Source organism: Crinia signifera, chromosome 1, assembly GCF_055691185.1.
Source record: "Crinia signifera chromosome 1, ASM5569118v1, whole genome shotgun sequence".
NCBI lineage: Eukaryota > Metazoa > Chordata > Amphibia > Anura > Myobatrachidae > Crinia > Crinia signifera.
In genome coordinates, this window is record NC_139217.1 from 182,587,965 (window position 1) to 182,604,318 (window position 16,354).

Consider the following 16,354-nt stretch of genomic DNA (forward strand, 5'->3'; position numbering starts at 1 on the left):
TGACCTCTAAGACTATTTAAACATAAAATATATTGTTCTCATATGCACTAACAAGACCTTATAGAATCATCAATAAAGTACTCACAAATGCATTGTTATTACTTTAGTTTTGTTACCTGCTAGCTGCTTTTCATGGTTAGCGGTTTCTGAGTGTGCATTCTTATGACGTGAGGGCTTCTCCTTTTCACTTTTGTTTGAGCCACTTTCTGCTGATGCATTCAGTTTCTCTGCTGCAGCTTTCTTGGCTTCCATTTTCTTCTGCCGGCACGTTTTCACAGGCTCCGCTAGCATCCTCACTTGCCTGCGGAAGGAGTTTAGAACTGTAATAGCACCTGTTCTTTTTTTTTCTTCCTGTGCTTCTGTGCTGCCAAACTCATCCATATGGGAGATTTTATAAAGAGGTAGGACATGCAGCTGCTCATCTTGGGGTTGTTTCTCAAAATCACGATTTTCTTCTCTGGTTAAAGTGCACACCTGGAGAAATGTGAAAGACAAAAACCATTTCTTAGTAAATTGGTAGAATTGAGTACAGTATGGGCACTGTTTTTAAAGAAAAAATGAAATATCTATTGATAGAATACATAGGGGAGGTATTCAATAAAATTTCCACTCTCTGGAAATAATAAACCATCAGTATTCAATCCCTTCCAGAAACGCCCTCACCTTTGCAAATTAGACTTTGTTAAAAGTGGACTCTGCGTTGTTGAAAATTGTTGCAGTTGCAGGGATTCTACGACTGTCGGGATCTTTTCCAACAGTCGGAAAAACGGAGCTAACATTGAATCGGTTGAATGTACATTCAACCTATTCTTGTCGAAAACGGCCAAGATTTCCGCCTGGCAGAAAAAAATAATCTGAGATTGAATATCCTCCATAATGATATATGTATTTAATCTCAATATGTTCTTTTAAGATCTGGAAAAATAATACCCTACAATGTAAGAAGACTATTTGAGTATAATTTGAGGTAAATATAGCCCATTTTTTAGGGAAATATGGATTCTTCTCAATACAGTGTAAAACACCCAAGATATCAACAAACAAACAATAACAGAGTATATTATGTTAAAGAAACTGATGCCATCAAGTCACTAGAATGTATGACATAAATACTCCAACAGGACATACCAGTGTGCTGCCATTTTGCATGTTGTGCAGGTCCCTGTGGGAATGAGCGCAGAAGTCCAAGCAAGCAGTGACTCCTGAGAAAGGCCGACCTTCTTTCTTGCCAAGACGACAATCTGGGGCTCTGTGCTCATGCTCAATCTGTAAAATGGGAGGGGGAAACAAGCAGCGTGCTGTCAGTAATACAGTAGGTTGAACTTGTTCTCAGCCTGAGAATATTCTAAATAGATTCTGTCTACTGTATTGGACCTGCTTAACTCCAAAAAAAATTTTAAGCAATAATATGCTCTTTGGGTGTTGGAGGACATATAGGCCCTTATTCAGATCTGATTGCAGTACAAATTTGTTCTCAAAATGGGCAAAACCATGTGCACTGCAGGTGGGGCAGATGTAACATGTTCAGAGAGAGTTACATTCAGGTGAGTTATGTTTCTGTGCAGGGTAAATAATGGCTGCAATTTAGATGCAATTTAGAAAACAGCAATTTAGATGTCGGTTTCAACACACCACACTCAAATACAACTACAGGTCTATCTATCTATCTATCTATCTATCTATCTATCTATCTATCTATCTAATTTAGATGTCCTGCCAGTCTGTGTCAGACTCATCCTTCTGTCAATTAGCTCAATAGCTCCCCATTCGGCAGGGAAGGGGGGGGGGGGGTCTGAATCAGTATGTTATTAAAAACACTGTAATAGTTTTAGAGATCCACATATGTATTTAATTAATTGGTACTTGTTTAGTTTCACGGCGGCAGCATGGCCGCCCGCTACTGCCAGGTTCGGTGCTCGGAAAACTATCTAAAATGAAGTCCATGCCAATGTGAATTGGTTCATACCCCCACTATCTACGTTGGCATGGAGTTGATTTTAGATAGCGTGGCGAGCGTAGCGAGCCACTGAGCCCGTAGGGTGGGCGAGCGAAGCGAGCCCCGCAAGGGGACACAGACGCTGCTGCGACTGAGACGCTGCCACCGTGAAACTAAACAAGTGCCAATTAATTTTATTTTACATTTAATTTTAATTTTAGTTTTAATCTATGCTTATGTTGTTTGAGCTAGGCATATGACATCCTCTTTATCAACAGATATTTAAGTCATTGACCACCATCAGAGCTCTCTTTGGTCTTACTACTGATTCATTATCACAGCCTCAGAAGTGATAGCACCACTTTCCTTTTGATCTGTATTTTTGTACCAGAGGAGACTTGCCCTCTCATAATTAGCAGCTGTGCGGTGCTGGTTTTTCCAATAGGCACATGAGGCACATCCTTACTGGGGACCACACAGCACCTGCATCAGAGCTTTTCAGTGTCCCTATTCAGATATGGCTATTTCTACACATCTTTATTTATTGGTTATTACAGTATATACATTTTATATAATTGGAGTTTTCCAATATTTGTGTACTTATCTGGTGTATATAGTTGAAATAAAAGCAATAAAGTAATAAAACATTACATATAAAGAAACACCAAACTACAATAGCAGCCTCCACCACGCTACCACCAAGGCCAGCGGTATATTGAATACCTGGTTATTGTAGGCATCTGGCGCAAGCTTCTTGTAGATAGGGGCCATCAGTGTTGACAGGTGCTGGAGATTATCTTCCAATTTCTCTTCCTTTATTGGATAATAAAAATAGATAAGGCAAATAATTCATAAACGCAGTCATATTCTCCCTAAAATTTAATTTAATGCCATCCCCACATTTGACAATTATGCATTATTCCACAGACAACAAATATATTCAGGTACCATAAAATGATTTCAAGCTTATCGCAGCTGATAGGATTACTTTGTTATTAATTATATAAAAAAAAATTAAATGATCTCAATCAATTACATCTGTTTATATTCAGTAAACTGGGGGAAGGCTTAACAACGAGGAAGTGTTTTACATAAATAACTTAATTCTTTGTGTGCAGCCTTAGAAGCAATGCCAAGCAATGGTGCCATAGATATAACCTACCAGTGTAGAGGCTCTGATACCTCCCTCATTGTCACGTGTTGTATATGAATCTGACAATTCATGGAATAAACACGAGCTTGTGCTTCAGCATTTCTCCAAGGAAGGTGGCCGGATGTACTGTACATTGGGTATAAATACATAACTGTGGGAATGATTCAGGGGAGGATGCAGTTGCATGGATTGTGAGCCACCGGATCTACTACAAGCGACACTTTGCTGATTGCTGCATACACTTAATGGTATTTATCTGCCATAAGAGTGGAAGTGTGGGAGGCAACAGAGTCAGCAGCCGCCGGGCTCCTGCAGGGGGTACCTGTCCTACCAATAAACTGTTTCAATCAGTTAATTGCTGGCCAACGCCCTCCCCCATAGTCCATGCACACAACCTGTTTATTATAAACATACATTTTGGAAGTTTCACACCATGTTTTAGAACCCATGACCTATTGCAATACAAGCAGACACCTTACTAATTGAGCTATTTTCTCCTGCATAGGAAGCCTGAGAACCCTAACCAAATGATGATATGGTACCACACTACTAACAACTATCACTATTTATATAGTTTTATTCTGCAGGCATAATATGCATTAGCAAATTGCTCTGTCAGTAAGGTATCTGCTTCTAATGTGATAGGTCTTGGGTTCTAATCCTGAGTAATGTAAATGATAATAGATATATCTATCTAGAAAAAAAGGGGTATATATCTCCAACACTTTAGTGCACCAAGACCTTTCACATGTGTTTATACAAAAAAGGAATGATCTTATCTTATTCCAATCGATAATGTTTCACTTCTCCTTCTTCCAAAATCTCTTGGTGTGTATCATATAAGAGAGAGAAGTAGAGCTCCCATAGCGTAATAACGTTTTTTTAATCACACAATTACTTCACACAATAATACAGTAAAAAAACTTTCACAATAAATCCTTAAAAATTGCAATTACCAAGCGTTGTTGAGAACTATAACAATAAGTTCTCTATAAGAGCATGAAAATAGGAGATCCACTCGATGCAGCTACAAAGAGAATGGGACAACAATTACCAGATGGTGTGGAGAACGTAAGATGTACTTAGTTCTCAAACAGGCAGGTCGTCACAGTTCTTGCGCCGTTTCCTGGAACCCTGCAGTCAGTCTCTGGGCGGCGTGTCTTTCCTCCGGCTGTTGCTCCTGGTGGTGGGTCTCGCTGGTCCTTCAGTAGGCCGACGCGTTTCGACCACAGCTGTGGTCTTTTTCAAGGCAGGTAGGCGAGTCTAAGTACATCTTACGTTCTCCACACCATCTGGTAATTGTTGTCCCATTCTCTTTGTAGCTGCAACTGCCTGGAGTGGATCTCCTATTTTCATGCTCTTATAGAGAACTTATTGTTATAGTTCTCAACAACGCTTGGTAATTGCAATTTTTAAGGATTTATTGTGAAAGTTTTTTTACTGTATTATTGTGTGAAGTAATTGTGTGATTAAAAAAACGTTATTACGCTATGGGAGCTCTACTTCTCTCTCTTATATGATACACACCAAGAGATTTTGGAAGAAGGAGAAGTGAAACATCATCGATTGGAATAAGATAAGATCATTCCTTTTTTGTATAAACACATGTGAAAGGTCTTGGTGCACTAAAGTGTTGGAGATATATACCCCTTTTTTTCTAAATCTTTTCACCGGAGGGTTTGTGGGAAAACCTCCTTCTATATCTCTGATATATCTGTTGCCCGCCTGTGAGCGCACTCTTGTGAACAAAAAACCTTTTGTAAAAGATATATCTATCTATCTATCTATCTATCTATCTAAATAGATAGATATTCCTCAATATGCATCTTTATTACGTGATTCCGGGCAACTGGGACGAAGTTACGCCAATGCATAAGGGCATTTGCATATGTATATACCTTTGCAAAAAAACTGCTCCATGTACAAACATTGGCATTATGTCCACCTCTGAATTAGGCCCTGTGCTTCTTAATGAGCCTGACTCTGGTCTTCCTGTTTCCATGACAATACAATATACAGTACCATAGCTTTATATTGAACAAGCTGCTGTTACATTTATCCAATACTATAACCTGTTTTACTTAAACATTATTGTGTCTTCAATAACACTAGATCAGGGGTTCTCAAACTATTTTGCTCTGGGACCCCATCAGAGAATAAAAATAATGACAGGACCCCAGCAAGTGACTGCAGAAGGTACATGCACATACATACATGGCAGCATTGCGGAGGCACAACATGGTGGGAGGAATCTTGCCACAGCCATTGAAGAAACATTTTTCACATTTTTCTTACATACAGCACTGTGCGAACTGGGGGCGTAATTCCAACCTGTTCGCCAGGGTGCGTATCTTCACAGGTAAATTACTCCTTGGCAATAAGCCGCCCACCCCGCTGCCCAAAACCCCCCACTAGCAGGAAGGGGAAATATTTCGATGGTCGCTCACCATCAAATCATTTTTCCTGCTTTCTGTAAGAAAAGTCAGCCTGGACTGACTTTTTCAGCGCCCGCTTTCCACCGAATTCTGGGCGGGTGCTGACGCCATGTGATGTCAGCTGCCCGCCTCAAATAGGCATTGACACGCTTGCATCTGCAGGGACATGCCTGCGTTTGCAGGGGTACGCCCAGTGTTTTTATGGGCACGCCCATAAAATGCTAGGCATTCCCCTGCTTTCTCCCCATGCCCGCCCCTCCTGGAGTGAACGACCCGGACATTATGAATCTCGCCATTTGTTCCCATTGGCGCATGCACAAACTCCGACTATCAGGGAAGGGGACGGATTTGGCTTGCTAGGAGTGGGTCTGAATCGGGCCTTTAATGTGCAAAATGTCGGAATGCAGAGTACATGTTATGCTAGTTACGCGCACACACACACACACACACACACACACACACACACACACACACACGGATATGGGCAGGCAAAGAACAGTAATTTCCTTATGGAATTTAGAGGCATGTATGGAAATGATGTCACTAATTTTGATAGGATCACTGAGGTCTTAGTACCACACTTATAGTGATATCAGGAGATCATACTACAGTAATAGAAAGTGCAGAATAGTAATGACTAGTGCAAGTCAGTATAGAATTATCCTTTAATATCAGCACTTTTTATTTATGTTTAATTGAAACTTAATAAACATTGTGCAGTTTTGGATACTACTACCTAGATGTTACCCACATCCTTATAACATATCAATATGTGAGCAGTCCCATTAGTATTCAACACTTTCTCCCAATTATAATTGTCGTGGGTGCATTAGCACATTACAGCTCACCGGGGGAACTGGTAAATTCAGCACGTACCTACATAGATGAATACATATTCTAAGTCCTCTATAATAGACAGAATACATTCCTCTTTCAGTGGGGCTGGCAGAGAAAGTTACGGATCTAAATAAGAAATCTATTAGTTATACTGAAACCATACATCATTCCTTTTGGAATACTAATAATAGACATGAGGAAATGATTCTAACAGTTTTCTGATTAGCAGCTGGAGGGATCAGCAACAGTTTTAGTGGTTAACAAAACACTGAGGACGAGATGTATTAATATACAAAGCTGCCCTTCGCCATGCCCCTGCCGCGATGCCAGCACATATGTACTAACATATGCGGCTGACATCGCGGTGCGGTGACGGAGGCCCCTGCGATAACTTTACTGTGGTCTGCGGGGGGTCTCTGTCACCTCCCAGCCACCTGCTTCTCCCCTGCAGCCGGGGCAGGTCAGCGTGGCTGTCCCTGGCGCCTCCTCCTCCCCCCTGCAGCCGGAAGGACGTCCGGCTGCGTTGCTAGGGGGAGGAAGGGCTTACCGTCCAGGAGGACCTTCAAGAAGGTAAGCCCAAGGGAGGGGGAGGCAGCGGGGTTGCGTCGGAGGTGGTGGGTGGCGAAAAGAAGCCCATATGCTACTATAGGGTATCGCCACCCAAAGGTGGCGATACCCTGCCCGGCGATATCGGTGCGGCTGGGTAATAGTACATAGTAAATGCTGTAAAATGGGGGTTTTACCGCATTTTCATTTTAATACATCTCGCCCTGAGGGCAGGGTGCATTTTAAATGCGTTGCATCCCACCACTAATCTCATGCGTATCGGCATTTATTAATGCCGTATGCAGTTTTTTTTACACAAAGGACAGCTCTCACGATAAGCGATGTCCTTGCAGTGTGCAGACTTCTGCGCAAGTGCTGTATGATGAGTGCACTGTAGGGAACGCCGGGAATGATCTGATTGGAACCCTCTTGGAGATAGTTGTAGAGAAAGGCTCATAGGCTTTCATTAGACAATACTATCTATACATGGCATTGCCTATCAGTTCTAGGATACGGAAGTTACGCTTTCCGTACCTTAGTACATACGGAAATGCGATCAATGGCATTTTCTAACATTTGATTGCATTTTTGTTATTGATTCCTCCCACTCTGAGTATGCAGAGCATGAACACAGAGGGTGTGTGATGGCACTATTTAAGGTCAAAGCAGGCTCACTGGTACATTCTATTTTATACAACACGGAGATGCAAACACATAGATAAATGGGTAACGTGCCATGAACACAAATGTACATAAGCACAATTTATGTATCATGTGTGCTTTCCTCTATTTCATCAGCATATAAGGGCATTTTGAAGTGGAATTTCCACAACCATTTGCAGAAGAAACTATTGCTTAAAGACACATTCACCATAACGTGCTGGTAAAAAGCATGAATTTGGGGCCTAATCCAGTAAGGGTTTCAGTTTTGCGATTATTCGCAAAACAACCACAACCACCGGTGGCAGCATGCAGGGGCAGCCCAGCACAGGGCAAGGCCGCCACACATGATGGGCCTCAACCCGTAATGCAATCGCAAAATGTGGCGATTACATCGCTACTATGCAAGCATTTTACTATATAGTGGAGCACTCACATTATACCGGTAGAGCCAGTCTGCCATCTTTAGGTCACAACCACACCTGAGCTGAGTGCCTGGGGGCTGTGGGTGCAGTGTCGCGGCAGGGTGGCCAGTCTGTAGTGTCCGGAAGAGTGCTGAGTGAACACTGCTGACTGCCCGCCCCACCACGATGCTGCACCCACACCCCCAGGGTGCTTCACGCAGCCCAGACCCCATGCTGCACGCCCCTTTACATAGGTGTGTGCCCGCGGTGCTTCACCACGGTCACACCTATGGATCGTACTGACACCTCGTGGGTGCTAAAGAGCACCTGCAATGTGCCGCTGATGGGTCCGATCCGAAGGATTGAACCTGCAGCAGATTCAATCTGTAGGGTCTGACCCGATGCACACGGGACCACGCATTGGGTCGGATGGGGTGTCAAACATCTAATTTGTCCCAAATCAGATAAGTGTATGGGCACCTTTACTCTAACATAACAGACAGACATAAAAGCAATGTAATGCCTGCTGTGCAAATCAACTGCAGACATTTCCACTATGTTAACAGAACATTACAACTGTGAAATGGAATGGAATGCTAATCAATTAAGAAAGTTGTATGCCTCTCCAGTAGTTTGCACATACTGCAGCAGCATTAGGCTGCTGGTGGGACTTCAAAAGCTTTGGCTTGATAAATAACACATTCCAAATCACACCTTTGTCTCTGAAACTAGAGGCAAGTGAGACTTGAATACCATTAAAGCTCATTCAGAGATACCTCAATGCAGCGGTGTAGCTAGGTGCCACGGTGCCCGGAGCAAGGTCATATTTTGCGCCCCCCCCCCCCCCCGGTTATGAATTGGGGGCGTGGCTAACATATGTTGGCATGTTACATTTGAAATATATGACGCTGTGGCAGAATCTGCTGCGCTATATAAGACACTGTAACGGAATCTGCTGCGCTATATAAGACACTGTAACGGAATCTGCTGCGCTATATAAGACACTGTAACGGAATCTGCTGCTCTATATAAGACGCTGTAACAGAATCTGCTGCGCTATATAATACACTGTAACAGAAACTGCTGCGCTATATAAGGTGCTGTAACTGAATCTGCTGCACTATATAAGACACTGTAACGGAATCTGCTGCGCTATATAAGACACTGTAACGGAATCTGCTGCTCTATATAAGACGCTGTAACAGAATCTGCTGCGCTATATAATACACTGTAACAGAAACTGCTGCGCTATATAAGGTGCTGTAACTGAATCTGCTGCGCTATATAAGACACTGTAACGGAATCTGCTGCGCTATATAAGACACTGTAACGGAAACTGCTGCGCTATATAAGACACTGTAACGGAAACTGCTGCGCTATATAAGATGCTGTAAAGGAAACTGCTGCGCTATATAATACACTGTAACGGAAACCGCTGCGCTATATAATACACTGTAACGGAAACTGCTGCGCTATATAAGACACTGTAACGGAATCTGCTGCGCTATATAAGACACTGTAACGGAAACTGCTGCGCTATATAAGACACTGTAACGGAAACTGCTGCGCTATATAAGACACTGTAACGGAATCTGCTGCGCTATATAAGACACTGTAACGGAATCTGCTGCGCTATATAAGACACTGTAACGGAATCTGCTGCGCTATATAAGACACTGTAACGCAATCTGCTGTGCTATATAAGATGCTGTAACGCAATCTGCTGCGCTATAGAAGACACTGTAACGGAATCTGCTGCGCTATATAAGACACATATAAGAGAGATTCACCCCCCTCCCCTACAAATCCCCTAAACCCCATGATTATTCCCATAATTATTTATCTTTAGTAAAAAACTAAAATCCACCTTGAGAAGAGCAGGGTGGCAGTATAAACCAGAGAGATCCCCCCCCCTCCTCTACCAAACCCCCAGACCCCATGATTATTCCCTTAATTCTATATCTTTATTTAAAAAAAAAAAATGAGAGAAACTACCTTGAGGAGCGCACAGCACAGACATTCCTCTGTAGAGGCAGGGGACTGGGAGGAGTGGAGTCTTCCTTATTCTTGTTTTTGCTGCACAGCGCTGCCCGGGAGCCGGCCCGAGCAGCAGCAGCTTGGATAGGGACTTGAGCAGTGAGTCACGTGACGTGACCCCATCACGTCGCGGCGCAGGCCGGGAGCAGGTGAGCAGGGCAGACAGGGGCAGGCGCCGGGCAGGGCAGCCGCCGGCGCACGCTGCCCTGCGTGTGTAAAATGAATTATTACAGGGCAGCAGGACTCCACCTCATTTGCGGAGGGGGGATGGCGCCCTGCGTCCCAACTGCGCCCGGAGCGTGTGCTCCGGTGGCTCCGCCCTCCCTACGCCTCTGCCTCAATGGGTGAACAGTAACATTCCCAGCACTTGTGTATCACCCTGTATCTACCTTTCCAGGAAATTCTGATCCTATTCAATAGCTGTTCATCTGAAATGATTGCATCAATGCTTAGAGATTGAAATACTAAAGCATTGCTATTGAAACAGCCCAGTGTTGCTTGTCCAGATCAGGCTAAATAATCAGCTAATGAACTAAGAGACACTAACCTCTCTCGGATCATCACAAAGCAGCTTGAATTTTCGGGGGATTTTACTTCTAGCAAATTTGCACCCATTGTAGTACATACTCCAAGAGCAACCAAAGGAAAATGAGGCACCGCAGGTATCAAGGTCCAGCCCCTGGCATGCACAGGTACGCCTGTAAAATAAAATATTTTAGAGGTCATACGATGCAAGCTACCGTAGCCCCCTCTTGTGATTTAATATTAAATAGGCCATTAGCACAGCCGATTCTATGGCAACCAATAAAAATGCTACAGTAGTTGCAAAAAGGTGGTAAAGGCAAGAGGCATTTACAGTTTCATCTATAAACAAATAAAAGTAATGTCTCAATTGTTAGTTAAAAACAATAAGAAAAAATATGCAAAATTGAATTTAAGGAACATTAAATAAACAGCAGGTAAGAACTTACTCTTCATTGAGAGAACATCGTCTGTTTGTCAATGCTCCATACTTCCGTAGGGATTCGGTGAGTTCAGAGTACAGCTTGTCTGCTAAATTCAGAGATATGCCTTCCCATACCAGGATCAGGATCACAATCACAGCTGTTTCACAGGAATGGCCTGCTCGTTCTCTCACCAAGCACAGCATCTTCTCCTCTACCCCACTCCGCCGAATGACCTGTCAACAAAGCAATAAGTATTTATTTGTATCAGGGAAGCCTAGAATTATATATATATATATATATGCACAGGGCCCCGAAACGTCGGATTATGAGATCTGTTTTATCTTCTTTGCATTAAACCATCTTTATTGAAAATTCAGCTTCTGTTGTGGCGTGGCAACCAACACAGCTATTATATATATATCTATATATATAGATATATATATAGATATATCTATCTATCTATCTATCTATCTATCTATCTATCTATCTATCTATCTATCTATTATATATATATATATATAAACACACATTTATGGAAACAAAGTAATCCAGAACTAGACATAATTTATTTGGCTCATTCTGCCTGATGGAATGGGTTTGATTTATGTCTTAACTGGAAACATATACATCCATCATATGACTGGAATGCTGCATTCCAGATTAAATTGGCAACCAGGTGTGCACTCAGAGGCTATATGCAAATGCTGGATTGTGATATATAGCTGAGGTGCCGGTCTCAGATAATGTGGCATGATTGCACCTTTTATTACTAAAAAATTACAATCTATTGTACAGATTTTGCCACTAGCTATGCCAATCACAGGTAGTTTTCCATGACTTGTGTGCCCGCAACCATGCCCATGCACTTCATATGTACCCGCAATTCATAGGATTGCATGTGTGCGCACGCTCCTGGAAATGAGTCACAATTCCGATGTGGCACATGTCTGACCTATTCTGGGCCAAGATGATGCATATTAGTAACCATTGTTGATACACTCTGTAACAGTTTGCAACTCAGGGGGTGATTCAGGGTGGTTTGCAAAAGCAAACTCCTTCTTTAATGGACAAAAGTGAGTAAGGTGGGCCTGGCCACTGGCATAACTAGGGCTCCGCAGCCCAAGCAGCGACAGGGGGGAGCAGGCTCCATAGGGTCATAGGGACACAGGGGTGAATTTATGAAGCTTGGAGAAGTGTTATCTATCCCCATAAAGAACGTTAAGAGCAAGGTGATAATGGTTCAGCCAATCAGCTACAATATGTAAATTGACAGGTAAGAGCTGATTGGATGAACCATTATCACCTTGCTCATAACGTTCTTTATGGGGATAGATAACACTTCTCCAAGCGTCATAAATTCACCCCACAGTGTCTTGGCGCTGTAACCTGTGGGAGCCGGAGGATGGATACAGGGGGAGGCCAGGTGGTACCTGGGCAACGTGAAGCGCCCGGAGGCTGTAGGTGCAGTGGCGGAGCTGGCAGTCCGCAATGTCCGGGAAGTGTAAGTGAGTGGACACAACGGACAGCGCCAGCAGAATTTGACAATTCATAAGATAGGCTGCTGATAGCACTTTCAGCCAATCAGCAGCCTGTCTTTTGAATTTTCAAATTCTGCTGCCGCTGTCTGCCGTGTCCACTCACTCAGCGATTCCCGGACACTGTGGACTGCCCGCTCTGAAGCTACTGCCTGCTCCGCCACTGCACCCACAGTCCCCTGGTGCTTCATGCTGCCTGGACCCCATACTGCCCAGGTACCACCTGCCTCCCCCTGTATCTGTCCCAGACTAGTTACGCCACTGAGCCTGGCAAGGTGATACTCATAATAGGTCTCTGCACTCTACATAGTTACTACTGCTACTGCTTTATGTGGTGACATTATATACAGGAATACAGTATATTCTTAGTATTTATGTTTTTAAATATCTTAAAGCACCAAGAATAAAATCTGCTAAATTAACATTTGAAAATAATTCTGTATTCCCCCATAATGCTCCTGGCTTCCTCTTTGAGTTGCTGTGTGCACTCTTTGCAATATGGTTTGATGTCTTTGATGTCTGGGTATAATTAAGCTTGAAGTGGCAAGCACAATTCCTGTTCTTTAAGTTAAAAGAAGCTCAATACATGAAAAGAGATGCTAAAAAGAAACATTTTTTTTATGTTTATTTCCATTAATGTAAACAAAAATAAGAAACATGCCTCTGTACAAGAAGTTCATACATCCAATGTTTTATTCTATTGAGAAAACCACCAGTTCACCAGTCACAGTGCTGTATAAATGATAGGGCCAGGAGTTGAATTCAGCCATAACTGCTCTTGCATTGCGTGCACAGAACAATGGGCCTTATTCTAGTTCACTCTTTCTGACAAAATCCTTCTTAGATGGACAAAACCATATGCACTGCAGGTGGGGCAGATGTTAATTGTGCAGAGAGAATTAGATTTGGGTGGGGTTTTACTTCAAAGTGAGATCTATATTACAGTGTAAAAATAAAGCAGCCAGTATTTACCCTGCACAGAAACAAAATAACTCACCTAAATCTAATTCTCTCTGCACATTTTACATTTGCCCCTGTAGTGCACACATGGTTTTGTCCATCTAAGAAGGATTTTGTCGGAAAGAGTGAACTAGAATAAGGCCCAATATGCAGAGATGCTCACATTTTGTGTGCAGTTCACCTCTCTCTCTGCCAGATGCACTAAGCTTCAAAAGTGATAAAATGTAGAGTGATAAATAGCCAGCCAATTAGATCCTACCTGCAATGTCACAGACTGGATTTGAAAAATGTCACGCAGGAGCTGATTGGCTGGCTGAGTATATCACTCTCCATTTTATCACTTTTTGAAGCTTAGTGCATCTGCCCCTCTGTGCACATAGCTGGATACCAGTCATCTCTAGATGCTCAGAGCAACCAGTCAGATTCAGTCTATCATTTTCAAGAATAGATAAATAATAGCTAGACTCTCATTGGTTGCTATGGGCAACACCACCGCTTGATTGTTCTAGAAGCTTTAGTAAACCTTCTCCTTGATATCTTATTCTCGTAAAAAAGAAAGATAGTTGACAGGTGCCCAAAAGCACTATGTACTGTAAACAACTGATAATAAATTACATGGTTTATTTGTTTGGACAGGAAAAGCAGAAAAGCCCTTGCACGGGAGCTTAGATCATTAATTATTTATATCCACTGCACAGAGTAGAAGATCAGGCTGGCATTAGGAATATCTGAGACTGAGAGATAGTTCTGTGGTAAATCCCTTTTTTAGTGATGTACTGTACAGCTGTGTCTGCATACTACACTATTGCTGCAGTCAAGCAATCATCACCTCTAAGCACTGCAGGTCACGTGCGACTTGATTATGCAGACCATGTTTTTTGATCGAATGTGTGTTTTAATCACAGTGCGGTGCAATAAAACAGATGTCCGAGACTCTAAGCAACTTGATATGTGATTATTTTATCTGTGTGTGAGTCTGAATCTGTATAGGAGGTGCTAAGATGCAGCAGCACATGGCAAGTTCTGTTGTGCTCTGTATACAGATTCAGGGAGGGATGCACTTACATCCGGCGCCCCACTTCGCCGCACATTGACGGCTACCGCATCGATAATTATTGCATATGATTATGCACTAAGATATGCGATTATTATCGCAAAGGACATCTCTTGCATTAAAAGCTGCCCTTTGCGAAGCAGCCGGTGACATGACAGTAGGTCCCCCATCCCCGGTGGCTCCCTCCCTCCTCCTCCTGTGGCCTCTGTGCTTGCTGCCGGCTCCTCCACCCTGCACCAGGGAGGAGAAGAACAGTGCTAGGGAGGAGGAGGTCACTGGTCCGGGCAGCACAGGAGGAGGCTGTCTGGACATCAGGCGAGGGGTGGTTGTGGGGGTCACAAAAATAAGCCCATAGGCTTCTATGGTGTATCGCCAGCTTTTGCTGGTGATACCCCCATAGCGGTAACCCGGTGTGCGGATTTTAGTTCATACAAAAATGCGGTAAAAACCCAATAACGTTGTTTTTACCGCATTTTTGCTTTAGAGCATCCCACCCTCAGTCGCACATTAGTGTTGAATAGCAAATTAATCAGAGCAATCTCGAGAATACATTTTTTTAGCTCATTTGAGTGAAAAGATGCACATTTGAGTGAAAAAGACTACACCATTCAAACTCGGCATCTTGTGTAGCATGGAGTATGAAGGCTAGTCGCATGAGGACACATCCATAAAATTGTGAATCTTATTTTCCTGTGTAAACACAGCACCTTGATATGTTCCATATATATTTTAACATGCTTTTAGTGTGCAAGTCACTTACCCATTTTGCAATTGGGCATCCCTGAGAGCTCTTCCCTTCTTTTCCTGTATAAACAACTCGCTCAATCCTGATAGCTTTGCCCTTTTGGCCAAACCTGTACATAAAATTCCAGTTAGTATTTTTTAAATTGGTTTGAAAGAATACGGATGACATGTCAATTATTCTAAAGAAGACAGGTAGAGTAGTTGCCTATAGTAACAAACCACCTAACTATCATTTTATGGAATATACTAGATAAATTATAGATATAACCTGATTAATAGCTATTGCCTACTTCTCCACTTGTCCTCTTTAGAAGGCTTGACACAGCTCTCCCATATTGAATAGTTATGGTGATTAAAATAATATTATGGTGGAGATTTCCCAAAGCTAACTGCTCATTGCCGGGCCGTACACACTGGGCGGCTTTGAGCTGAAAGCCCCTCAAACTTGCTGTTTTGACCAGCTTCCGCTCAAAGTCGCCCAGTGTGTATGGGCCTTAAGACCTGTGGTCCTGTGGACTATTATCAAAGTGTAAGATCAGGTCAATTTTATAGTATTTTATTACCGTCTTTCCCCGATAATTAGACCTACCCCGATAATAAGCCCTACCCCAGATTTTGGACGCTGGTCCAAAATAAGCCCTCCCCCGAAATTAAGCCCTACCATTTTCCCAATGTTATTGTATGTGCACCATATGTGCAGTCTCCGCTCAGCCCCCGCTGACTCCCGCTGACCCCCGCTGCCCTCCGCTCACCTCCTCTTACTCACCAGCAGCACCGCAGCTCCCGTTCCCAGGGATGCATTGCGGTAGGCGCGGCGTGACGTCACGCCGCGCACATCGCGCCGCGCACATCACGCGGCTGAACTGGCTGGCTGCTGCTCACCACACAGCGCCATCAACGGACATCAAGTTAAACAGGTGGGGGCATGTAAAATACCGGCACATTACCATAAATTATGGATCATTTGGGGGGCATTTCTTAAAGGCGCAGTGTGGAATGTTTTAAAGGCGCAGTGGGGAATAAAATAAGCCCTCCCCCGAAAATAAGACCTATGGTCTTTTTTGAGGGAAAAAAAAAAATAAGACAGTGTCTTATTATCGGGGAAA

General features: G+C 43.1%; 1 protein-coding gene across 1 annotated transcript in view; it reads right to left on the reverse strand.

Moving 5' to 3' along the window:
* The window catches only part of TET2 (tet methylcytosine dioxygenase 2), an 81,989-nt gene that overhangs the window by 3,245 nt on the left and 62,390 nt on the right, over positions 1–16,354 (reverse strand). The window contains exons 4-9 of the mRNA XM_083178862.1: positions 15,265–15,358; positions 10,980–11,188; positions 10,556–10,706; positions 2,660–2,749; positions 1,129–1,266; positions 117–474 (exon numbers count right to left, since the gene is read on the reverse strand). Coding sequence (XP_083034988.1) covers positions 117–474; positions 1,129–1,266; positions 2,660–2,749; positions 10,556–10,706; positions 10,980–11,188; positions 15,265–15,358 — 1,040 coding nt within the window. The remainder of the gene's footprint in view (positions 1–116; positions 475–1,128; positions 1,267–2,659; positions 2,750–10,555; positions 10,707–10,979; positions 11,189–15,264; positions 15,359–16,354) is intronic.